General features: G+C 67.5%; 2 protein-coding genes across 2 annotated transcripts; both read left to right on the top strand.

The window, feature by feature from the left end:
* Positions 1-41: 41 nt before the first annotated feature.
* SRMS (src-related kinase lacking C-terminal regulatory tyrosine and N-terminal myristylation sites) lies at positions 42-6,390 on the top strand. Its single transcript, XM_045980598.1, has 8 exons — positions 42-422; positions 3,343-3,464; positions 3,888-4,051; positions 4,726-4,885; positions 4,994-5,152; positions 5,541-5,722; positions 5,812-5,968; positions 6,197-6,390. Exons 1-8 carry the CDS (start codon positions 61-63, stop codon positions 6,388-6,390), a joined length of 1,500 nt encoding a protein of 499 aa, XP_045836554.1. The 5' UTR covers positions 42-60.
* A 353-nt stretch (positions 6,391-6,743) lies between these two features.
* On the top strand, positions 6,744-14,193 carry LOC123926660. Its single transcript, XM_045980597.1, is given in 14 exon segments — positions 6,744-6,922; positions 8,138-8,339; positions 8,560-8,739; positions 9,284-9,453; positions 9,958-10,102; positions 10,481-10,910; positions 11,812-11,844; positions 11,847-11,906; positions 11,909-11,992; positions 13,107-13,169; positions 13,172-13,273; positions 13,713-13,875; positions 13,877-14,008; positions 14,067-14,193. Coding segments are annotated over 14 exon segments (2,070 nt in total).
* Positions 14,194-14,305: the final 112 nt, after the last annotated feature.

Below are 14,305 nucleotides of genomic sequence, written 5' to 3'. Positions count from 1 at the left end.
CCTGCCGCTGCAGCCCCTCCCCTGCGCGACCCTGGGCTCCGGGCCCGTGGCCCCGGGAGCATGGAGCCCTTCCTCAGGAGGCGGCTGACCTTCCTGTCCTTCTTCTGGGACAAGATCTGGCCGGTGGCCGCGCCGGACGACGGCGTCCCGGGGCTCCCCAACCCTGCGGCCAGCGCTGAGCTGGAGCCCCCCGCCACAGAGCCCTGCAGCCCCCCGGCACCCCCACAGCTCTTCAGGGCGCTCCACGACTTCACCGCTCGGAGCTCGGCAGAGCTGAGCGTCAGCCGCGGGGACATGCTCTGCGCTCTCCGAGAGGATGGCGACTACATCTTTGCCCGCAGGCTCTCCAGCGCGCCCAGTACTGGGCTGGTACCCATCACCCACCTGGCCAGGGCCACCCCGGAGACGCTCTCAGACCACCCGTGAGTATCACCTGCCTGGGCAGTCAGGGAAGAGGGCAGGACTGAGTCCCAGGATCGCATGTCCAGGAGCCGTCCTGCTTTCCTTCCCTCCCTCCATCCCTCCCTCCTTCTAGGGCCAGGACCCTCCAGGCCTTGCCACGCAGCAGTGGGCAAACACACAGGGGTGGGGGACAGACACCAGGGACTGTGTCCCAGTATGGCTAAGAGGGGATGAGTCCAGCAGGAGCAGTCAGGGCCAGTGGTGAGTCAGCTGGACAGCGTGTGTGCCCGCCACTGGCTGGGCACGCAGCACAGCATGGTCCAGCTAGCCGGGGGCTCCCAATGAGGACATAAGAGAGGCTGTCCAGATGCTGTAAGGGAGGAGGGGGTGACCAGTGGGTACAGGGGCTGATGTGCTGAGTCCGAGGGGAGAGCTTGTCTGCCCTCTCACGGGTCCACATTCACCGGGATCTCTCCCTGCTGCACCAGCCAGGTATGGGGCACATGTGGCCTGGCCTTTGGAATTGCTCCCAAAGAGACTTGTTTCAAGAGGGGACGCAGGTAGGGGGAGCTCAGCCATTCCCCCCAACATGCCTAAAGCCCCCAGGGCCTGGGCAGTCCACAGGCTGGGCAGGCTGGCTGGAGGCCGGCTGTTCGCTCACCCACTCTGCAATACGGAGGGCAGGCAGAGCGGAGGCTCTCCCACAGGGCCTGGGGAGGAGATGACCTCTCGGCCCAGGCTTAGGGTCTGCAGGACAGGGTGGCCTCCTGGCACAGCCATGAGCCGTCTCCGCCTGGGCCCTGTCCCTGGAGACAGAGCCCCTCAGCTCTCCCACAGCCTCCTGGGGGGTTTGCACGTGGCATGGGAAAGCCTGAGTCCCAGGAAGGCCCCTAGCCCCTGGCCCAGCCTGCTGGCAGGGGTGGGAGGGACAGGCAGCCATTCTGATAGGGAGGGGCCCAGAGCCCTCTCAGAGCGGAGGACAGATCCCATGAGCTGCTCTTGGAGGGTCGACGGGGGCGGTGGCGGGAGGAAGCGCGGAAGGACGACTGTCTGGCCGGGGCTGAAGGGCTGCCTCACTGGCGGTGTTAGCCCTAGACACCCGGCCGCCCGTCCTCAGGGCCAGACTGGCCGGGCAGGGGGAGGACCATCAACTCTGATGGTGAGGCCTCCCCAGTGGCATCCCGGCCACTGCCCCACCCCAGGGAGAGACTCCCAGAACATCCCTGGCCCTGGGCTCCGGGGGAGGGCTGGGGATGAGGGCGCTTCTGGTTCTCTGTGTGCCCGCAGCCCTGCCGTCCTGTGAAGGGCCTCGGCGGCCCTGCCCCTGGGAGCTCTCCTGGCCACTGGGTGTCAGAGGGCAGTGCCTGGCTGCAGGGGCCCTTGGCGGATGGAGCCCCGGGGACTTAGGGGCTGTACCTCTCGCTCCTAATCAGTGTGTCTTGAAACGAGTTCATCAGCTTTCCACAAACTGTTGCCCAACCAGGTCTGGTCTTGGGGACCCGTGTCCTCGTGTCCTTGACCCTTCTCTGCCCTGCTTGCCGGTCTTCCCTTCTGGTGTTGCGGGGGCCTCTGCCTGTCTGCGGTCGCTCCACGTTTCCGTCTCCAGCTTTACCCTCTGGGCAGCCCCTTGGCCCAGCCCCAGGCTTGGCTCTGGCCACGTTGGTTCCCAGCCCCTCCCTGCAGCTCTTCGTGGGGCGCGCAGGCCTCTGTGCCAGGCGCAGGCCCCTCTCGGTCCCCCTCCTGCCCGCCCCGGCTTCCCCCCAGGCTCCAGCAGCACCCATCCCCCCAGCCCCGTCTTTTCAGGGCACCCCTCCTGTGTTGACTCACTCTGAGTCATGCTTTGGGTCCTCTGGGGTAAGTGCTGGTCCCGTAGCCCAGGGGTCAGAGCTAGCCCCACTTTAGAGGGGACAAGGGCCGTGCACACAAGGCTGTTCCCCGAGTGGTTGAGGCTCTCCCTTAGGGAGCAGGCCTCCTGCCCCAGGGTCCCCAGAATCTGCAGGAAGCAGGAGGTTCCAGGCTGGGAAGCTGACTCAGGCGTGGGGTTCCCCTCCCTGGACCTTGGGAAGCAGACACAGGAGATGGCGTGGGGCCAGGAGCCATCCCGCTCTCCTTCTGAGAATGTGGAGCCGGGGAGATGCATGTGGTGTGACTTGGCTGACCACAGCCCAGGCGGGGTGTCAGGCGGTGGGCCCCAGCAGGCTCTCCCCTGCCCTTGTCCATGCGCAGCTGTGTGGGCTCCTGGACCTGGGGAGCTCCCTCAGACCGAGGATCAGGCCCCTGGGAGCCCCGTCGCCTGCATGCTCAGAGAGGGAGCATCTCTGTAGGTGCGGAGGGCCAGGGGCTTGGGCTGCGCTGCACCAGGCAGGGCCCCATCGTGGCAGACGTGGGATGCTCTGAGCCTCCCCTTCAGCCTCCCCGGAGTCCCTGCCCAGCCTGGCACCACTGCCTCCCCCCGGGCCTTCCTGGCCAAGCTTCTGTCGGCCCCATGGTCCACCTCTCTCTGCAGGCTGGGGGCCGCTCGTCAGGGCCCCCCGGCTCCCGGGGGACGCCCCCCTCCAGTAGGGGCTCAGCAGTCTTGAGCTCGGCAGATCAGCCCCTGGCTGGGGCTGGGTCCTTCTGGGAGCCAGGTTAACGGGCACTCCGGGGCTGAGGCGTGCGGACGGACGGTCTCACCTGACTCAGGTCACCGTCGGTGGCAGTGGAATCTCTGTGTTGTCCCAAGGGGGCCTCCTGTCCCCTCCCTGATGGCTCCAGAGGTAGGGGCACCGAGGGCTGGGGCAGATGCAGACCTGGGGCCGGGACCCCTGCCCTGGGCTCTGGGAGCCCCTGGTTCCTGAGTGACAGGGGCGTCGGGCTCGGGCATCAGGGCCTCTGAGCAGCATGGGGGCAGGGATCTGTCCGGCCCGGCCCGGTGGTGACCGCCGCACCCGCCCTTGGCAGCTGGTACTTCAGCGGCATGAGCCGCGCCCGCGCCCAACAGCTGCTCCTGTCCCCGGCCAGCGCCCCGGGCGCCTTCCTCGTCCGGCCCAGCGAGAGCAGCCGTGGGGACTATTCGCTCTCAGGTACGGGACGGCTGCTCGCGCCCCTGTCCCCGCGCTGACCTTGGGGTCAGTGCTCCCCAGGCTTGGCCGGCCCCACGTCAGGCCTGGGCACCTCACGGCCCTCGCCTGCTGGTCTGCCGACCTGCAGGCTCACTCACCTGCCCCCCCCGCCCATCCCCCACCGGGGCCCCCTCCTCACTCACCCTCCCCTCTCCCGTCCTCTCACTCTCGGACTCACCCACGCACCGGGTGTCCCCCGAGTGCCCGCACTGCGCGCCCCTCACTGCCCCCCAGCTTGCAGCTGCCCACACTCCCTACTTGCCCGTGAGGCGCCGAGGCCGACCTGAGCCCCACCCAAGGTTGTGGCGCTTGTCCAGCCGGGGTGCTGGGAGGGTCTGGGGCAGGCTGCGCCGAGACGTGGCCCTCACGCGTGCCCACTCCCAGTCCGGGTGCAGGCCCAAGTCCACCACTACCGCATCTCCACGGCGGCCGACGGTCTCTACCTGCAGAAGGGCCGGCCCTTCCCCAGCCTGGAGGAGCTGCTCGCCTACTACAAGGCCAGCTGGAAGCTGACCCAGAGCCCACGGCTGCAGCCCTGCGTGCCCCAGGTGAGTTGGTCCCGGCCGCACCTCCCGCCCCACTGGCCAGCACACATCCGGGGCCGCGAGCCAGGCAGCAGGCCCAGGCCGGTCTCTGAGCATGGCTGGGTGGGGGGGGTCCGAAAAGGCCTGGGGGCACTGGGAGCCCCGGCCACACCTCCACACTCGGGCCAGGGCCCTGCCTAGGGTCGGGCTTGCTCTCATGGGTGCGGTATCTCCTTCTCTGGGGACTTCGGGGGCCGGCGTGGGATGAGACCTGGAGGGTCCCCCAGTCCCAGACCCAGCTCTGCAGAGGGGGTCATGAGGGCTGGGACAAGCTTAGGGAGGCATCTGGGAGGGTGTTCGCTGCAGCCGCAGGCCCCAGGCGGAAGCTGTAGGAGGGGACGCTCGCTGGGCCGTGTGCCCTGGCTTGGGCAGCGGCACCCCGGCTCTCAGGGCCGAGCCGTCCTGCCGGGGGCCAGGCAGCAATCCGGTTGCTCCGGTTGCTAATGACAGCCTGGCCGGGGCGGTAATGACTATTCGTGGGTGGGTGTCCACCCCCAACAAAGGTGCCACTTAGGGCCAGGCTTCAGGAGGTCCACACCTGGCTGCCCCGGCCTTGGCCAGGCAGAGGGGCTGGAGGCCTGGCTCTCTGGGAGACACCGCCCCCCCCTTTCCAGGGAGCAGCAGGCCGAAGCCCGGAGTGTCCCCTGCCCCCTCGGAAGCCCCCCCAGCAGGACGAGTGGGAGCGGCCTCGCTCTGAGTTTGTCCTGCGGAGGAAGCTGGGTGAAGGCTACTTCGGGGAGGTGTGGGAAGGCCTGTGGCTTGGCTCCACACCAGTGGCTGTCAAGGTCATCAAGTCAGGTGGGTGAGGCCTGCTGGCCCCTGCCCGCCCTGCCCTTGGACCCCTGGAGCCCCGGGGCAGCCACAGGGTGGTGCGGGCGGGTTCCGGAGCCGTGCCCTCTCCCGCAGCCTACATGAAGCTCGCGGACCTCAGCAAGGAGATCCAGACCCTCAAGAGCCTGAGGCACGAGCGTCTCATCCAGCTGCACGCCGTGTGCTCGGCAGGCCGGCCCGTCTACATCGTCACGGAGCTCATGCGCAAGGGCAGCCTGCAGGCCTTCCTGGGGAGTGAGTGTCTGGTTCCCCGCCCGCCGCTGGTGACTGTCCGGGAGGCCCGGGCTTCCATGCGCAACCGTGACCCTTCGAGGCTGCACCAGGCTTGACTGTCCGAGGCTCAGAGGGGTGCGGTGGGCTGTGGCCCGTGGGTTCGGGCCCCGGGGTGCAGTCAGAGCCTTGTGCTTGGGTGGAGCTGAGAGCAGTGGGCTTGGGTGCATCGGTGTCCCCATTCCTGTGCCCTCCCTGGCTCTGGTCTCCCTGGGGGCCCAGGAGCGGTCCCTGTACGGCACGGCCCCCTCCCGCCGCGTGGCCTGGGCTGGGGGCGCCGCTCTCACCCTGTCGGAGGGCCTGCGGGGAGGAGGCAGTGCAGACCCCCCCGACCGTCAACCTTGCCCCGCAGGCCCCGAGGGACGGGCCCTGGGCCTGCCTCTCCTGCTGAGCTTTGCCTGCCAGGTGGCTGAGGGCATGAGCTACCTGGAGGGCCGACGCATCGTACACCGTGACCTGGCGGCCAGGAACGTGCTCGTTGGCGATGACCTAGCATGCAAGGTGGCCGACTTCGGCCTGGCCCGGCTGCTCAAGGTCAGTTCGGGCTGGGGCCCCCAACCCCACCGTGGCTCAGAGGGGAGGGAGCCGCTCGGCCCACCCACCCCTGGTCTCCCCACACCCAGGACGACATCTACTCCCCAAGCAGCAGCTCCAAGATCCCCATCAAGTGGACGGCGCCTGAGGCGGCCAACTATCGCATCTACTCTCAGAAGTCGGACGTCTGGTCCTTTGGAGTTCTGCTCTATGAGGTTTTCACCTATGGCCAGTGTCCCTATGAAGGTGGGCTGCAAGGGAGCCTGAGGGAGGAGGCAAGGCCTTAACAAGATCTATCTAGTCTGAGGGAGGAGGCACAGCCTGCCCCAGGGAGTCCCCGAGTCCAGAAGGGGCACCATGCCTCCAGGCCACCTGCTGGGCCAGGTCTGGCCAGGAGCTGGGGGGAGGCGTGCGCTGTGACCCGGCGCAGAGGCAAGGCAGCCCTGCCCAGCCCCTCTTGTGGCCCCTCTGCAGGACTGAGCAACCACGAGACCCTGCAGCAGGTCACGCGAGGGTACCGGCTGCCACGCCCGGCCCCCTGCCCGGTGGAGGTCTACACGCTCATGCTGGAGTGCTGGAAGGGCAGCCCCGAGGAGCGGCCCGCCTTCGCCGTGCTACAGGAGAAGCTGAGTGCTGCCCACAGGCGCCTCGCCCCTGCCCGCACGTGACCTGGGACGCTGGACACGGGGGCTGGGGCGACGCCTCCCTGCCTGGCGTGTCCCCCCAGGACAATGCTGGCTGTCGACACATTCGGGGCGCCGGCGGCCTGGAGCGGCCCCTGGCTGTGGTCCTCACACCCTGACAGACGCATGGACTGGCACACGTGTGTGGAAGGCAGACACGTGAAGATGTCCCCTCAGACGGGAGGGTTGGTGTCCTCTGCTCCACAGGACCTGGTGTCCCTGGCGAGGGGAGGTCTCGGCATAGCAGTTGGGGGGGCGCCGCCCCTGCCGCCCCGGGCAGCCTGACCCCTCCCGGAGCCAACAGCCAGAGGCTCCCCAGTTTTTGGCAAAGTCCCCCCATGGCCGATGCTGGGCTCCCAGGCCGAGGCGTCACGGGGCGGACACGGCGTGGGCTGGGCACACCCGCTGGCTGTGTGCAGACCCGAGTGCTCGGAGAGTGTGCGGCGACGGACTCAGACCTGCGTCGTGCATGGGCCTCGGCGCCCAGACCTGAACAGCAGCTCGAGCGGATGGGGAGGTCTACCAGCTGGCCCCGGAAGCAGAGCTGGCCCCCATGCGGCCCAGGGCCCCGCCCCAGGGGACTCTGATGCCCCAGGGAGCAGGACCCCTGAGGGACCAAGCAGCCTACGCCATCTCCGTGCGGCTGGGATTGAAATTGGGGGAGCCTGAGTCAGGCCATGGGCAGGGCAGGCTGCATGGTCATTCCTGGGGCTGGGAGACTCGAGGTCCTTCTCTGGGCGGGGGGGTGAAGGTTAGGGGTTCTGGGTCCCGCGTGCTGGCCCGGGGTCAGACGGGTGGGGCTGGATCCCGTGGTGCTGGGTCAACTGGAACACAGTTGACACGTGCAGGACATGCCTGCTCCTGCTCGGGCCGATTTCAAGCCACCATTGGCGTCACTGAATGAGGAGCCGAGTGGGACACGCCGGTTCTCCCTCACCCCGCCAGCTCCAGTCACCACAAGAGGGACCCGAGGGGCACGGGGACCAGGCAAGTGTGGTCTGTGTTCAGGGTCCTCATCCCCCACAGTCCCGTGACCCCCATGGTGGCAGCTGTGCCCCATGAGGGGTTGTGGGATGGAAGGGCAGAGGCAAGCCAGGCTGCTCCTGCTTCTTGTCCCCTGGAGGGGACAGTCCTCTGTGCACCGTTTAGGGTCAGCTCTGCACTGTGAGGCCTGTGAGCCCCTCCCCACGGACACCGGCCCTGCCCCGGGGCTGGCGCTGGGATTCCACGGTGCGCGCAGAGGCTGTACAGGGCTGCCGTGGTGGGGGGCTTCCTGGAGGAGAAGGAGCGGGTGCCGAGGTCACCACGGGTGAGGGCAACACAAAGGGAGGAGGTGGGCACGAGCCACTTGAGGCCAGACCAGCCCGGGTCAGGGCTGAGCCCCGGGTGCCAGCGGGGGCGGGGCTGAGCCCCGGGTGCCAGCGGGGGCGGGGCTGTGGGAGCAGGAGGGTTTGGCCGGCAGCCTGGACCGAACCTCCTGCTCTGGGAGGCCTCCCGGTGAGGGACGGAGCTGGACGTCCCCCACCCCCCGACCCAGCAGCGGGCGAGTGTGACGCGGGCCTGAGGGAAAGAGTGTGCTGGGCTTGGGCCCAGAGCTGGTGCTCGGGGTGGTCCGCGGCGCACTCGGGCCTGTCTGTCAGCCACAGGCCCAGCAGGCTTGGTGCCGGGGCCTCTGGGAGGGGTGGGGGACTTTCTGCCTCAATACTGTCCCGCTTCCACGCTTGCCTGGCAGAGCCCTGGACGTCTGCCCCGAGAGACACACCAAGGCCCTGGGCATGAGCTCACGACCGGGCCTGAGGGCGGAGGGGACCGGAGCGTCCAGCAACGTGGACTGGACATGCAGCCGGGCGCCGTGGAGCCCCCGCCCCAGCCTGCCCTGTGCCCTGCTCCCCGGCCCCTTCCCCACCCTCGGCGGCAATGAAAGCGGCGCCAGGGTGATCCCACTCGATTACTTGCTCGTAATACACATTCCTCTTGGTCTCAAAATGGAGTGAGTGGTGCTTAAGTCAGGCTTAGTACGGGATTCCCCTGGTCATTGTCCTCCTGGAGCTCCCGTCACGGGCCAGAGTCCCCACAGCCCCTCAGACGGGCGGCCGAGGACCGAAGGCGCTCACCCCGAGCCCCCTCTATGCCCTGGTCCCCATCTCGCCTCAGGGCTCTTTCTTCTCTGCTGTGGCCCCTGCTGTCTCCCAGCCCACGGCCCCCGTGTGGGCTCCCTCTTTCCAGCACCTGCCCGTCCTTTATTGTCCTTTGGAGGCCAACGTCTTGGATGGGTGTGGCCACCCCAGCTCCCCTCAGTGGTTGGTGGTCGTGACCGTGGCTGAGAGCCTCCAGGTACGGAGGGGAAGGCAGCAGCCCCCTGGGCCTCCAGCCACGACTCTGTGAGCTCGCTGCCCTCCGTCGCGCGCCGTCCCAGAGGCCCTGGAGTGTTGGGCAGGGGTGACTTGCCCACAGGCCTCCATCCCTCGTCTCCCCCTCCCACCTCGGTTGCACTCATCCTTGAGCCCCCACCGCCAAAGTGGACCCCAGGAGGGGCCTGCCCGACGGCTTACTCAGTGCTCCCCTCCCCCACGTGGCGGGCACAGGTCCTGGAACAGGAGCAGCTCCCCGGTGGCCTGACCTCAGCAGGTCGGAGGGGCGGGGGCAGCCCTGGGAGCTTGGGCTGCCCAGGGAGGGAGCCCCGGCAGGTGCAGGTGTGGCTGGCCTGGCAGGGCCTCTCCTCAGCAGACGTGGGCCGGCTCCAGCTGGGTGGGGATGGCCTCTCAGGGTCAGCCCCGCCCGGCCACGGCTCCCAGCCACAAGGGGTGCTGTGGGCTGCCCAGGACCTGCCATGGCACCTGCCGTGGCGTACTGGGGCCAGGCTCCCCCGGGCCCCCAGTATGCGGGCATCTGGGACTTTGAGGCCCGGACGGAAGAGGAGCTGAACTTCCGGGCGGGGGTCTGTTCCACGTGGCCAGGAAGGAGGAGGAGTGGTGGTGGGCAGGCCGCTGCCCGAGGGCTACGTGCCCCGCAACTACCTGCCGAGACGGAGACGGTGGAGTCTGAGCCGTGAGTGTCCCCGTGGCCCTTGTGGGTCCTCTCAAGGTGCCCCCCGGCCCCCTGCAGCCCCTCCAGACGGAGCTTTGTGCCACTGCGGCTGGGCGCTGGGGAGGGGCGGGCGCTGGGCCAGCCTCCAGGAGGCCAGCGAGGATGAGGGCCCGTAACCCCACCTCCCCGTGCCCCCTGGCTGGGGCTGGACCCCACCATCCTGGTCCCCTGAGAGCTGACTAGGCTCCCACAGGGTGACACGATACGGAGCTGCAGAGGCGTGTGGCCCCTCCCCGGGCCCCGCCGCTGTCACTTTGTGAGGACAGGACCCAGAGGGGAAAGGAGGACCCACGGGGCTTCTGGGTGGCCAACAGGGATGAGGTCTGTGTAGGAGTCGCAGGCAGGGACTGGGCCTTTTGGGAAGCAAAGCATCACTCAGCTTCCAAACAGACGAAACCAGATGCGTGACCTGTTAGAGGAAGCAGGAGGGGTACTGCGACATGCCCATGTGGGTGTGGGCTGCAGGCTGTCCCATACCTGCAAGGAGGCGCCTGGAGGCTGGGACCACAGGGGGCCGCCTGGCGTGAGCCGTGCACAGCCGCCTGAGCTCCGGGCCAGGAGGGTCCGGCAGGAGAGACTCCGTGCCCTTGTGACCCCAAGCTCTGGAGGAGTAACGTGGCAAATGCGTGTGGGGGGACGAGCGGTGAAGTCACAGAACGCGCGGGTTCAGAAGGCGGGGCCCGGGACAGGGAGCATGCAGAGCATGGCCGTGCAAAGGCCCTGAGGTCCTGAGAACCTAGTGCCTTTGAAACGCAGGAAGGAGGCAGGGTGCTTGGAGGAATGCGCAAATGAGATTCAAGACATGCTGAGTTGGCCGGGTGCCGCGTGCTACACGCCCGCCCAGGGCACACAGCGTGTGGTGTCTACGACAGCTTCCGGCGGCGTTTTCCTTCCAATGTCTGGGTTTGCACCTAAGTGCATTTATTTATAAAGGGAATTAAAAATTTTTCAGGTAAATGGAAAACCAGTAAAAGAAACAGACAACTAGAAATTTGAAGATTCGTCTCAAATCTCCTTTAAACCCATTAGGGGTCTGGACCCCCCTTCAGAAATCAAGGGCTCATGGGGACACGCTTGGGGGTGCTCTGCCTCCCATCGGGCTTGGGCAGGCGTCGCACTCACGGTGTCCGCTGTGACGAGAGCAGTGGTGGCCCCCAGCGGGGGGGGACCCACATGTCCTGAGCAGCCACTGTGTGCTGGCAGGTGGGGGAGGCTGGGCCTGCCGCTGCACCCACCGAGGCCGCCTGAGCCCGCAGACGACCTCCCGCACCGGCACACGTTCCAGGCGGAGATCCAGGCCATGAAGAAGCTTCGGCACGAGCACATCCTGGCGCTGTGTGCCGTGACATCCGTGGGGGACCCCGTGTACATCGTCACGGAGCTCATGGCCCAGGGAAGCCTGCTGGGCCGCACTCGGGGCTCCTTTTCCGGGATCCAAGGGACCCGTGCTTTTGGAGGGCGTGGGAAACTTGCACAGAGCAGGGAAAACCCACATCGCCCCGTACCAGGCACAGGCCACCAGCTCTGGGCCCTGCTTGAGAAAGGATTTAAAGTGTCTTGTGGGAACGCACCACCGATTCATTGTAGGAACTGGAGAAAACACAGAGAAGTACAAGACAACAACAGCCCTAATTCCTTCAGCCACGGGTCCCTGAGGCCTGCCCCGCCGCAGCTTCCAGAACACGCCAGCCTGGCTCTTGGCTCTCTGGAAGGCGCTGGCCCTTCCCACCATATTTGGACGTGTGTGAGCACTTACAAACGCGTGCACACCCCTCCTACACACGCTCTGCACACACACGGAGGGTCTCATGGACTCACTGACCGCGGTCACAGGACCTGTTCATTCACCTCCCAAACCAAACGCGACGGCTGCGGTCAGCGGGGTTCTACGTGTCGGAGCAGCCCTGGGGCGAGAAGCGTGAGCTGCACGAAGCATGGGCCTGGGCGACTTTTACCCGGTAATGTTTGGAACGCGGAACGGAACGCTTCTCACGGCAAGTCTGACCACTGCCGCTGGGTCCCTGCCATCCTTCAGGACGGCGCGCCCGCTGGCCCGCGACCACGTCCACGAGCGGTGCCCGTTTTGCGAGTTACCTGGTGCGGAACTGCGCTGTTTTCCGCTCTGTAGACAATGCTGCGAGGAGTTCCTATGGCCTTAGCGCGGGTTCCCAGAAAGGAAACGGGGCGTGGGGCGGAGGGAGTAAGCCAGCTGCACTCCCGCGCTAACCCATCACCGCCTCCTGGAAGGGCCGAGACGGGTCCCCTGGTCCAGTGTGACGTCAGGCAGAGCCCCTCTGACTGCGCTCCCCTGCCCCGCAGACTCCGATGAGATGTCCCTGCCCATCTTGGAGCAGGGGGCATTGCCTCTCAGGTGGCCGAGGGCACGTGCAACCTGCAGTCACAGAACTATGTCCACCGGACCTGGCCGCCAGGGACATCCTTGTGGGCACCCACAACACCTGCAGAGTGGGTGACTTTGGGCTAGCCAAGGCTCATCCAGGTAGGGCTCAGGGTGTGAGGCGGGGGGCGGGGGGGGCAGGGTGTCCTCTGTGCCTGGAGCCTGGGTGTCCGGGGCTCGCTTGCCTTCAGCCTCGGGGAGGCCAGAGGGCGAGATACAGGGCTCTGGGGCCAGAGCTGTGCCACAGTGGTCGTGGGGGCTTCCCGGAGGGCTCCAAGGCTGGAAGGGAGGCGTCCGCCCTCACAGGGGCTGCAGGAGGAAAGGGAGGCCGCACATGGGCGGGGCGGCTGGGCAGGCGGGTGTGCTGTGCTCACTGACTTGGGCGTCTTGCCTCGCCTGTATGATGGGGCAGAGGCTGGGGAGCCTCGTGAGCTCAGGGGAGACACCTCCCCACCCGCCCCGCACACAGAAGACAGGAGGGGACGGAATCATGTCCCCATCAGACCCCCCAGGCAGGCCCCCACTGCTTCCACGCGGCTACACCCGGGTCCCGTGTGCTCGCTTCAGTAGCTCAGCCACAGTCACGTTTGGGACACTTAACGGGGATCGCTTACATCGCGTGCCCCCTCAGAGCTGTTTCCAAGTTCTTGAAAGCCCTGACGCCACCGGCTCGCTCTTGGAGCAGACCGGGGTCACAAGGGTTCGACGGCTTCCCCGGCTGTTCCTGGTGCCCTCTGCTCAGGGGCCCTGAGAGCGGGCATCTGGGGCCCTTTGCTCCCGGGTGGCTGCCCTGATGCTGCAATTCCTTCCTCACCGTGAGCTGCTTCTAGAGAGGCAATTCCCTCAGCACTCGGCGGCAGCTGGGAAGGGAGGCCAAGCGTGACTCCTCCGGGCTGGCCGAGCCTGTCAGGGTAGCTGGGGGCAGCTGTGTGAAGCAGCTAGCATGCCCGCGGGGGCCACCGTGGCAGTCACAGACCGAGCACGTGCTCGTATGGGCCCCCCCCGGGGCCTGGGACACCACGTGGGGACCAGAACCTGTGCACTCCAGCCCCGACCGGCCCTGCCCCCCGCCCTGAATCGGAGGGAAAGCCGCCCCCGCTCTATGGCACCGTGGTGGTCATCGGTGCCCGAGCTGCACTGGCCCCCATGAACCCCAGCTCCCCACGCAGGGCCAGGGCGGGGGGGGGGGGGTGGGCAGCTGCCGAGGCCTGCCTAGCGCGTGTCCGCTTGCAGGAGGACATCTACCTTTCCCACGACCACAACGTCCCCTACAAGTGGACCTCCCTGAGGCCCTCTCCCAAGGGCTTTACTCCATCAAATCTGATGTCTGGTCCTTCGGGATTCTCCTCCATGAGCTTTTCAGTCGGGGTCAGATGCCCTATCCAGGTACCGGGTCCCCGACGGCGGACAGGGCGGGGGATGCCGGACTTGGCACCTGCACAGCCGGCCTCCCGGGGTGGCACTCTGGGGGCATCGTGTGCAGGGGGTCAGCATCTGGGGCGTCGTGTGCAGGGGGTCAGCATCTGGGGGCGTCGTGTGCAGGGGGTCAGCATCTGGGGGCGTCGTGTGCAGGGGGTCAGCATCTGGGGGCGTCGTGTGCAGGGGGTCAGCATCTGGGGGCAACCGTGTGCAGGGGGTCAGCATCTGGGGGCGTCGTGTGGAGGGGTCAGCATCTGGGGGCGTCATGTGCAGGGGGTCAGCAGGCAGGAGCTCAGCCCCGGGTTTCCTGGGAGGGGGCAGAGGGCAACGTGGTGTCCCCGGGTGAGGAGGGGCTCGCCGGGCACAGCTCCCAGCCCCTGCAGCCCCTCTGGCCGACCTGCCACGGGCATGTCCAACCACGAGGACTTCCTGAGGGTGGAGTCGGGCTACCGCACGCCCTGCCCCCCAGAGTGCCCGGCCGCGGCACACAGGCTAACGTGCTCGTGCTGGCACAGGGACCCCGAGCACCGGCTCTGCTTCCAAGCCCCACGGGAGCAGCTCTCCAGTCAGCAGGTACGAGAACCCGTCTGTGGGGGCCAGCCTCCCTGCCACCGCCGCGGAAGGCCACCAGGCCAGGTCCCGTGAAGACGGGCCTCGTGCCGTCCTGGACCTCCCATCAGGACGACGGACCCCTGGAAGGTGCTGACCGTTCCAGAACTGGGCTGGACGCTGGGGGGCCCACCCTCTCCTGGGGCAGGGGCAGCCTGCCCTCTGCAGCCGGGGAGCTGAGGCTGCCCGTCCTGCTGTCTGCTCCCAAGACACCAGCTCTGCAGATTGCCGGGCCCGCCACCGTCAACTCCGACTCCAGCTCTCCGGAACCCTGACGACCCTCCTTTCTAAAGGGAGTGGCGCTGTTGCTGGTCCTCACTAAAGCCCACCCGCTCAGTCAGGACCTCCCCAGGCAGCGCATGGGAGGGATCTGGGCTTTGGCTAGGC

Source organism: Meles meles, chromosome 16 (genome assembly GCF_922984935.1).
Source record: "Meles meles chromosome 16, mMelMel3.1 paternal haplotype, whole genome shotgun sequence".
NCBI classification, from domain to species: Eukaryota; Metazoa; Chordata; class Mammalia; order Carnivora; family Mustelidae; genus Meles; species Meles meles.
This window is presented reverse-complemented; position numbering and strand designations above follow the sequence as displayed.

Coding starts and splice junctions, on each gene's coding strand:
- SRMS (XM_045980598.1), top strand. CDS start 61: ATGGAGCCCTTCCTCAGGAGGCGGCTGACCTTCCTGTCCTTCTTCTGG. Junction 4,052..4,725: donor TGCAGCCCTGCGTGCCCCAG/GTGAGTTGGTCC, acceptor CGAAGCCCGGAG/TGTCCCCTGCCCCCTCGGAA. Junction 4,886..4,993: donor TGTCAAGGTCATCAAGTCAG/GTGGGTGAGGCC, acceptor CCTCTCCCGCAG/CCTACATGAAGCTCGCGGAC.